The 10,832-nt window shown below is 36.3% G+C and overlaps 1 protein-coding gene across 1 annotated transcript; it reads left to right on the top strand.

The window, feature by feature from the left end:
- Positions 1-3,290: 3,290 nt before the first annotated feature.
- On the top strand, positions 3,291-9,741 carry LOC121369666 (iron-sulfur cluster assembly 2 homolog, mitochondrial-like). Its single transcript, XM_041494713.1, has 4 exons — positions 3,291-3,391; positions 4,722-4,842; positions 6,109-6,221; positions 7,203-9,741. The coding sequence occupies exons 1-4, from the start codon at positions 3,351-3,353 to the stop codon at positions 7,375-7,377; spliced, it is 450 nt and encodes a 149-aa protein (XP_041350647.1). The 5' UTR covers positions 3,291-3,350; the 3' UTR covers positions 7,378-9,741.
- The last annotated feature ends 1,091 nt before the right edge of the window (positions 9,742-10,832 follow it).

Here is a 10,832-nt window from a genome sequence, read left to right as displayed (position 1 = left end):
CTGGCTTACATGGAATACACAATGGGCCACATTTATGAAGCCTGTTTTTGTTAAATGCAGATTTTTAAGCATTGTACGTACATGTACTTGTTGTTACACATGTAAGCCAAAAACAGGCTTTGTAAATTTGCCCCACCATCATAATTGTTATGGCATTCAGTTCTAGATGCTGGAATTAACCATATTTGTTTACACCAGATTGGAGTATTGGAGTTGTACAGGGGTGGATTATGCTTTAGGTAAGGGGGTTTCCGAAACAATATGTAAATGTTTATAACTTTATAAGGAAAGGAAACAATCGTGTTTCCAATAACATTGGGGGTTAGGGGTACATGTTGGTAGGCAGGCTTTTTTTCAGTCATTGTGCATGAATGAGGGGACGAGAGGGTACACACATGTGGACATTAATTTAGATCTATGTGGTGAGGCTGGTATTTTTTTTAGCTGGGGGGGGGGGGGTCCGTGCAACTGCAACACTTAAAAATTCACTAGCCATCAGGCATGGCAATACTAGTTTACGGTATTACAACATTGAATATCAGTAGCCATTGGAGTGGGGCTACCATAACCTAGAAGCCCTGTATCTTAATTTGAAAACATTTTTCAAACTGCATGAAACCTGTGTACATGATTTTATGAAATAAAAATGTGAACATTGTGAAGAACACGCAGGAGATAGTACTGTACCTTTATATGATTTTAGTAGATAAAATCTAGTTTTAAATATTGAGATAAAATAATTGCTTTTGTGCACACCAACCCATGGGCTTAATTATGTATTTTATTTGGATCTTGTGTATTTGTTATTGCATATACATACATGCATGTATGATATGGGTACAAGAGAGTATGATGTTGATAATTAAATTGTACTAAATTGAGTGATATTGTCATGTTGCAAATGAGTATCACTATTGTGCATGCATGCATGTATCATGGCTACAGGAGAGTGTAATGTTGATCATTAAATTGTACTACCTTGAGTTACATTATCTTTAAATCTTAAAAATAGATTTTTTTTATATTTATTTTTATTTGTTATTGTTAAATGATTTACATTAAAATGTGCTGGTTTTAAACATTTATTTTCATATATAAACGGTTATTGAATAAATCTTTAAAAACCATCTACAGTGTGTTTCTTTATTGTGACAAATTTTAGAACCCTTGGTGTACTCGGATTTGCCATCCTAACTAGATCCTTATGCCTTGTACATCAAAGGCTATGGTATGTACTAACCTGGCCACAGCAGTCAGCAATGGTGTTGAGTTTTTAATTCTCTACCCTGCACTGGTGTTGCCAGGATTTTATATTGTGGCAAAGGGCAAACCACCACACTCTACGAGTCATGTTATGAGGCGACAGAATTTGTTTTTTTTTTAACTGGAGGAAGTTGCCAAAAAGTGTGTGTGGGGAGAGGGCCACACTTTTATATTTACACACTTACACTTCTAAAGCAAATATAAAGCAAAATATCTGAAAAGTGTGTGTGTGTGTGTGGGGGGGGGGGGGGGGGGGGGTACGTCCCCCCCCCCCCCGTTTCCTACGCCAGTGAGGTGGCATTATGGCTCCATGCCCTTCTCTTCGGCTATGCCAGTGCCGTCTTGGGGCACACATCTTAGCTTTTTCAGTGTCTCAAGGATTACTCAGAATGGGATCCGTATGAGTACGAATATCTTTATTTCGATTGCTGTAGCCCGAGTGGGCCCTACTCTGTGGTAAGAGAGCTAGGCGGGACTGTTACAATGCATTATAACTGTGTCTGCATGCAACTCTTACAGCAGAAGGGGCGGGACGTAGCTCAGTTGTACAGCGCTCGCCTGATGCACGATTGATCTAGTATCGATTCCCGTCGGTGGGCCCATTGGGCTATTTCTCGTTCCAGCCAATGCTCCACATCTGGTGTAACAGGCCGTGGTATGTACTATCCTGTCTGTGGGATGGTGCATATAAAAAATCCCATGCTGCTCATGGGCGGATCCAGGAAATATTTTTAGGGGGGGACCAAAAAAGAAGGGCACATTGACTCGTCAAAAGGGCACCTTACTACAAGTTTTGATATTTACAATTAATATGAATTCCTACAGTTCTACGTCATAATATACTAGCAATAATGAAGTAAATTGGCGTCACTCGCGTTAGAACCTCAATGGGGCCCCATTGAGACTCAATAACACAGACACATATCTGCAAGCTTGCGCATGTACACGAAAATCTTGATTTCATTTATCTACAATATAATTATTGTTTACTTAAAAAAAAAAAAAAATTCTACAAACAAAAAGGGCACTTGGAATTTTGAGGGCACTTGAACAATTTTTTTTTGGGGGGGGACGCGTCCCCCTGGTCCCCCCCCCCCTTGGATCCGCCCATGCTGCTAACCTCTGTCAATGTATGTGGTCCTTAACCATACATGTCCGACGCCATATAACCGTAAATACACGTTAAATAAAACATTTCCTTCCTCTTACAGCAGAGTTGGCTACTCGGGCCAGGATTGTCGATCATTTTTCAGCGTGGTTAGTGGTTAGACAGATAGATGTCGTGGTCTTACACCTCATCACTGACCGCTTTAAAAATTACACTGGGTGCCGATACCGAGATGCGAACCCAGTACCTTTCTTCCTCAAAGTCGATGGATTAATGTAACCATTATTAAAACAAGAGTAAAGTTTGTTTTTGTTTAATGACAACACTAAGACTGACAGATTGTTAAAAACGTGTGAGATAAAATATGAAGTATAATAAATTTATTGTGGGTAATTTATGTGCGAGCAAAATCATGCTGACTGACTAAAATATTTTCGTGTTAGGTCTCACTACACAGATGACTTCCGGGTGAGAGTTCATTCATCACCACGGTCCACTATAGTTCCTAATTGTGACACATGTTATGGTTCACATACTCACTTCTAGGAAATGGTGAAGAATTAAAACAATATGTATGTTTAATGGTAAGCCTTCTGGCTGTATTTTGCCCATGTTATTTTCTAATATTGTGCATCGACCTTTTGGGACATGGGTATATAGCGCAAGTGACAGCCGGAGTGAATCGATTAATGAACCACCTGTTCGGACCGGTACTACAGCCAGATGCGGTCATATAGCCAAAAACTGAGACGGAAATGTTCTCAATTTTGCAGTGAAAATAAATGCTTATATAATGTATGTTCGCAATGGTGTATGTTGTTGGTGCCAACGAGAACCCGTTCTATGGGCAATCTTCACTTGAAGTTGGGCAGTTTAACATGGGTTTCAATGGCAGATGACATCTGTGTAGTGAGACCATAAAACATTGTAAGAGTTGTCTTCCTTGATTCAGTTGTGTATACTTCCGCTTTGTACAAAAATGACATGTTTATTAAGAAGATCAATCGGTTTAATACAAAGGTTACTAAATTTCTTGTCCTTATTTGTAATACTAGTATTTATTGTCGCTTGGAATTACTATACTTTTGTGGTAACAGTAAAGTTTTATATGTTAATACCTAATAGACTAAAGTGTGAACAAAAAGTGTCTGCTACTGTGCTAGCCTAACTGACTAACGGCGTAGTAACGGCTAATGAGAATAATTGCTTTTTAAATATTAATAAGAAGTTACATGTGTTCACATTTACAGCTTATTTCATCCCGTTACGACTGTTTTTATTGACAGACTATGACGACCGATTGAAGCAAACTAATGTTGTTATCATATGACATCACTCTGTGTCAATAACCCGACTCCACTTCTACATTGAATTTGAGTCATTGGACTGAAGTTTCGATCATTTAGTTTTTCAAAGAATTATACATTAGGCCTTATATGGAAATAAACTTGTGTCTATCTGTTTATAAATTTAGAATATGAAAACTATTTTTAACACAAGAAATTTAACCTCTTAAAAGAAATGATGTCAATAAATTTAATTGAATCACATAACTAAATTTTGTGTCACTTGATATTCATTGGAATTTCCTTTGTCTGTTTCATCAACTAAAACAATTTGACTATACGTGTAATCTAGAATGTAAATACATTTTTTTTTTGAAGTGTCAAAGTATTGTTTGTCATGTGAAATAAAGGTTGATCCTATCTAAATGCTTAAATTTCATAAACATACTAGAGATTGCAGTTTGTTCATGCACATTTGTATTCGCTGATTGTTTCATAAGGCATAACAGTAACATCAGCACAAGAAGCAGTTGAGTTAGCTGTGTGACCGTATGAATACTATGATATGGCCCCTGCCGCTAAGACTAATAAGAGTGTTGATCATGTCACATGTCCACACACTTTCCACAAGGAAATAGTGATCGAGGCTTCATTTCATATCTATAGGGGTGTCAGGTTTCTTTATGTAGCATTGGTACTGGTTAACAACATGTACAAATGTAAGTTTAATTGGACTCATGAATAATCAAACTAAAGTTCTGTGGCCCATCAGATTTAGGAAAAAAATTATCTAGTTTAGGAATAGTAGCTGGTTGTTGGTCCTGGTTCCTGGATCTATTACTTATAGTCATCTCTAGTGCTGGTCGATATAAACAGACCAGTGCTAGTGCTAGAGGACAGTCGATTCCATGAATCCCAGATTATGAGATGGAATCCTAAGATATGATCTGTATTAATTAAATCATTTTACTATTCCAGCGGAATCTTAAAACACATTCCCAATTCAACTTGCCTGCAGATAAGTATGACTATTATTTAAAACAAAAATGTTATCTTTCTTTCAGACCATTCCGTTTGTCAGCTGTGACCTGGCAGCATGTACAAAGATGTCAGAGTAAGGCGGATCCCAAGACCGATCCAAGCAATGAGACCGAGCCACTGCGGCTTAGTGACAGCTGTGTTAAGGTACAACTAGAGATTTGTGTTAAAAATTTGTTTTGTTTAATGACACCACTAGAGCACATTGATTTATTAATCATCGGCTATTGGATGTCAAACATTTGGTTATTTTGAGTCTTAGGGGAAACCACCAACATTTTTCCCATTAGCAGGCCATCAAGAATTTTTACAAAATCCACTAGCCCAATTTACTTAATACAATTTTACTAATAGTACTAATCAGATATGTTACCTAAAGAGATTAAAAACACCAATACTGGGGGCGGGGGGGTGGGCAGCATATTCATATTTACAAAATAAGACAAATGCAGCATTTCACAACTTTTTTTCACTAACCGTTGGGCATGGCAATAGTAATTATTTACTAGCCCAGCATTGAATGGGAGTGGGGCCTGATTCAAAGCAAGAAATCTTTTATATACACCATCCCACAGACAGGATATCATAGCACATACCACAGCCTTTGATATACCAGTCATGGTGCACTGGCTAGACTGATTGCACATCAGGCGAGTGCTTTACCACTGGGCTATGCAGCAGCCCCAGAATTGTGCCTGTACCAGCTTTAAACACATCTTTTTGGTCATGAATTGCACCCTACCAACAAGATCCTGACAGGTCAGGACATAGGGTTTTACATGCATATTCAGAGAAAGCTGTTGTAGTGCACACCTATCCTGGGCACAGGTGCCGGCCTTGGCTAGCTCTTCTGTCCAGAACAGGAAAAGGGTTGGGGTGAGTGGGAGAGAGGACCGCCCGCACTGGCAGGTGCAAGGGAGTACCAGCAGCCCGACCAGGGTTAGTAGTGGGTGTGGGTAATTTTGGTGCTATGAATCCTTGTTGTCCCTTGCTTAAGTTTAGTTAGTGCCAGTGTGGTGACAGTAACAGTCCTGGTCGAACCTTCAACTTGCTGGTTGGGCTTGACCAGTGCTACAGTTGGAAACCATGCTACATGTATATTCCAGTCGATAAAGCATCCCTAGTGGTATTTGATGATTTTAGGTCTTTTCTGATGCATTCCCAGCTGTTTTGAAGCACTAATTGACTAACTGGTGATCTGTCTGAATTATACTTTTAACAAACCTAAACATTGATTTGTTTTTTTTACCCAATATATAATTATGTAGTTTTCCAACAAGAGCCATACAGGGCTACTAAACCAGAGCTATGAATGTTTTGCACTATTTGTTATCACCCGAAGTACAAATATATAGTATTATTTCATAAGCAAAAAATTTGGAATATTTATTTTTACAATGTTTTAAATTTCAGCAACTGAAAAAGCTTGGAATGGATAAAAACTTGCGGGTGTTTGTGGAGGGTGGAGGTTGTTCGGGATTTCAGTACAAATTTGACCTTGACCCATCGTTTAATCCTGAAGACAGGTTTGTTGGCGACTACCATTTCTCACTGCAGTGTTTCTCAGTCATTTGTTAGATGACAACATGCTTCAGATTCCAGGCACAACCAAAATATTTCACATGCATTATATACAGTGAATCCTGTATAAACCAAATCGTACCAGGAACCTAATCAAGGTTTCTGTCAGAATTTTTTTTTTGAGTATGGCACTATGGAATTGAATATTTATGCGTGTACCAAATGCAACCACTGTCAATAGGGAGCCTCCTCCAGAAAGAAAATGGGTTAGGGTTAGGATTAGGGTTAAGACAATCATACAATAATGGTAAGAGTCATTAATTTTGTCGAAATCTGCACAAAAATTTAGGTATGGCACCATTCTTTTACCATTTTTGACAGGATTCTGTTTTGATCAGGGTCCGGTTTATACTAGTTTCACTGTAGTTATAATATGTGAATTTTAATTTTCTTTACCAACATTAGGTACAGTGTAGAAATATTTTTACATAGAAATGTGTGTGGAAAAAAAATGATGCTGTGACACACATTATGTGGCTTAAAATTTCTGGCCTGTATAAGCTTAATATAATTGGTGAGACATTTTGATTCTCAAATCAAGCTTGTTTAAGTATGACATTATTAGTAGAAGACTGTATTTGCATATTTCACATATTACTGGCTCTTTTAAATTGAATAAACTACAAAACAAAAATTAGATGATTATTTTCATATTTCTGATGGGGCATTTATGGAATTGACAACATTATGGGGTGCACTACACAGTTTTGTTTCATATAGACTCATCATCCACAATTTAAAAAAATTAAATTGTCAAATTAATTTATAAAAACAGTTTAAGTTTAAACCAAGTACCGTGTTTATAGGGAAAATAGACTGAAAGACCCACCAGTCATAAAACAGTAATGGTGCTCCCCCACCACATAATCAATTCCAAAATGGTGCTAATGTTTTAATATGTATTCAAATTCAAATTTTATTTCCAGAGTGATAGAGAAAGATGGTGTAAAAATTGTGGTGGACAAAGAATCTCTGGAGTATCTGAAGGGCTCCACAATAGACTATAGCGAGGAACTCATCCGGTCGGCGTTTCGGGTTGTCAATAACCCTGTGGCCGAGCAGGGCTGTTCGTGTGGCTCGTCTTTCAATGTTAAACTGTGATCACGATTTCTCTCGTATTTTTTAACCTATGATAGATATTTGAATTCATGTTTGTATTGTCTGCAATTAGGATTGCTTACTGTGTTTTTAAACTCCTGCCAAAAAAATAATGCGACAGACATAGATTTTAAAAATGAAAGAAAGAAAAAGTATTAATTACATTCATCCTGTCAGTACATGTTTTGTGTGAACTTTGTGTTGCACAATTTTCAAAGCGTATAGAATGATTCTTATGGAATCTTTGTGTGTGCCAGTTGTATATGATTCACTGTGTTCCTAACATGCATATACTGAAAATTCTTGAAGGGGAGTGGAAGAAGGTAGTATGAGGCCATCGTTATATACCGAGAGAAAAAAAAAGGGAAACACTTGGTATTGTAGACCACATTTCAGTCACTATTAATATCATAATATATGTATAAACTATAGAGACTACAAAACTATGTGGGATTGAATGTTAGTAATGTGATATTGATTGTCATTAACATGCTTAACTTGCCATCACTATAGATGAGGGGGTTTAGTTGCCGTCACTGTGGATGAGGGGTTTGGTTACAGTCACTCGTCCCTGTTTCGTTGTTGTAATCCCTTATTTCTTTCCATCAGCATAAAATAAAAAACAAACCAAAACGTGTATAAGAGCATCTGGTCTGTCGAGTTATAAGAAATCGGTCTAATGCTGGCCGTGATGCATTCTAGTCAAATAGTGTTAGGGTAGGCAGTGACAGGCCATTGCCCAGTCAAGTAACATGCCAGAAAACCTGAAAACCAAATTCCCTCTTCTCCCTACAAATTGTAATCATATAGTCTGATGTCCATTATTTTTCTTTCCAAATCATACCTAATTTTTTTTTTTCGGTTGAAGGTGTTAATCTCATTAGAAGGATATTTAACCATTAATAACAATTTATTATTTTGTTTTTAAATTACATTTACGAAAACATGTGTTTGGATCCCTGTGCTATCAGTATTTGTAATAAAATTAGCAGCATTTATGGTCTTTCATAACAAGTATTTTTTATTGCAACTATCCCTTTAACCCCCCCCCCCCCCCAAAAAAAAACACACAAAAAAAAAACTCTTGAACAGCAGAGGAAAGGATATTAATATATTTAATCAAATGGCAAAAGGCAACACTAAATATGAAAGGGTAATATTTTTCTATTTCAATATGCAGATTAGAAATGTTAGATGCCATTGTGAAGTTGAATCACAAATTAAAAAATATAATTCTCTTTACAGGGGTTATATTTTAAAAGATTACTTATGAATCTATTGATACCTAATTAGGAGTGATCATGTGTTTTTATGTAGGATATCTTCATTCGTGTGTGCTGTGATGTGTGTAAATGGCTTGAAAATCCATGGATGCATGTTTGAATGAATGTACGTACAGGTATACATTTGTTAGTTTTTACAAGCATATGGAGTTCTTTTTATGCCCATATTTTATAATGGATATTTACCTGTTGTCTGGCAAATATGGTCAATGCAGGATCATCAAACTCAGTGTGATAATAATATATATATATATATATATATATATATATATGGAAGATGTCTGCCATTATTAGTTCACAATGGCCTAATATTAGCAAAACAAACCATACATGTAAAATGAAGTTCATTGAATCTTTTCCATACTTTTAAATGTAGGTACATGGTTACTTTGTATTTAAATGTTATACACAAGTACCGTACTCCACAACTGTTGTATCAAAAGTTATGGAAGGTGCTTTCCTGTTTGTGGAAAAGTACATGTTGCAGACAACAGAGCAGGGAGGTTGGGTGGGTGGGATTAGCTAGAGACCAATAATCCTGAATAAAAAATATTGGTAGTAAATCTTACAGCAAAGATGAATTTTACTTGTAGAATGCAAGAAATTACATTTCAAGTTTTCAAAATTTTACAGAGGAGCATACCCCTGAACCCCCTTGAAACTGCTTTGTGCCCTCGATCTGTCAATGTCTACCCCCGCCCCCCAATATCTACTTACTTCTGCCATGCCTGTGTTGTATATGAAAGATGTCTTGCTGTTAACGAAAGAATTAACATAGGAGTAGAATGGTAAAGTATCTTAATTGCATTTGATGCCAGAGTGGACAATGAAAAATTAAGATGTCGTAATAAGTAAATGCTCACCTATACTTTTAAAAGGTTTTTGACAGTTGGTAGTCACTCAAGATCTTATCTGATAGTGTTCGAGGCATGTGCCAGATGGAGTATTTGAGAATTTGATGTAATTTTTAATTATATTATTTTGTTTGTTGTTCAGTGTTGCCACCATGTGAAAATTTGACACGTTTTGTTATTCACATTCAGAAAATGTATATGCATTAAAATGTAATAAATTATTATATAAAGTCTTGTTTGTTTTTTATAGAATAAGTGATGTCACCATATTAGAACCCAAAACTGTAATACAAGTATACATCTGAATGTATTTGTCACAAGATACATTTAGATGGCATCTGATGTTCATATTAACAGCACTGGTCTCTTTTCTTTTGTACAAAAAATAACTAGTGAAACCAGTTTAAACTGGATCACACTGGGGACCTAATATTTATCAGTTGAGACAAATCAGTGTCTAGAGGGTCGTGTTTTACAAGTTAGAATATTCAGGACCATGAAACTTGGCCAGTTTTGACAGGATTCCAATTTGTTCAGGGTCCATTTTACAGGTTTATTTGTACAATTTGATTGGGAAAGACGTATAGGGCAAAAACCAAGCTACTAGCTTTCCCATAACCAATAAAACTTATTTTGTTCTTGGATTTACAAATATGTGTATTTTAAGATTTTGCATTTTATGCTTGCACCATGTTCACACCCTTACACCCACATAACCTTCATGCACCATATTCTGCTTGTTTGGGGATGGGTAAGAGTGTGTATTTTAATGGAATACCATTTTGTGGTCGAAGACATCTTGCTTTTAATTGGAGAATCCTGTTGCTTGCCTTTTTAATAAATTGTTACCTGGTATAGAATTACAAAGAATAAATGTTTCCTGACCAACTTGATATTTTACAATGTAATTTGAACACACTGTCAACTCTTCTATATGCATTTAAAACATTGTTCCTCATTTGTTAAGAGGAGTTGGTTTTTTTAAGATAAACCAATAAAAAAGATAATTTTGTTTTTTTAATGACACAACTAGAGCACATTTATTAATCTTTTGCTGTTTGCTATTGGATACCCCCACAAACCAATGTGTCGCATCTTTGGTTTTAACTTCATTAAGTCACATGACATGACATGACATGACAATAGCTGCACCTGTTATTTCTATTCTTAATGGTCCAATCACACACAAAATTCCACCTAAAACGTAAATTTTTCAAAGTTTATTACACTGCTGATAAATACACATAATTTACTACCACAGAAACCAAGAAAAACATGGCAACATATTGCATTTATGATATGTTCACATATATCACTTAAC

The sequence above is a fragment of the Gigantopelta aegis genome, chromosome 4 (assembly GCF_016097555.1).
Source record: "Gigantopelta aegis isolate Gae_Host chromosome 4, Gae_host_genome, whole genome shotgun sequence".
NCBI lineage: Eukaryota > Metazoa > Mollusca > Gastropoda > Neomphalida > Peltospiridae > Gigantopelta > Gigantopelta aegis.
Note: the sequence above shows the minus strand (reverse complement) of the source record. Positions and strands in the feature narration are given on the sequence as shown.

Bases quoted from the DNA above. Each gene is read 5' to 3' on its own strand.
- LOC121369666 (XM_041494713.1), top strand. From the start codon at position 3,351: ATGACATGTTTATTAAGAAGATCAATCGGTTTAATACAAAG. The intron at 4,843-6,108 runs GTACAACTAGAG...TTTAAATTTCAG, and splicing joins TTAGTGACAGCTGTGTTAAG to CAACTGAAAAAGCTTGGAAT. The intron at 6,222-7,202 runs GTTTGTTGGCGA...TTTTATTTCCAG, and splicing joins TCGTTTAATCCTGAAGACAG to AGTGATAGAGAAAGATGGTG.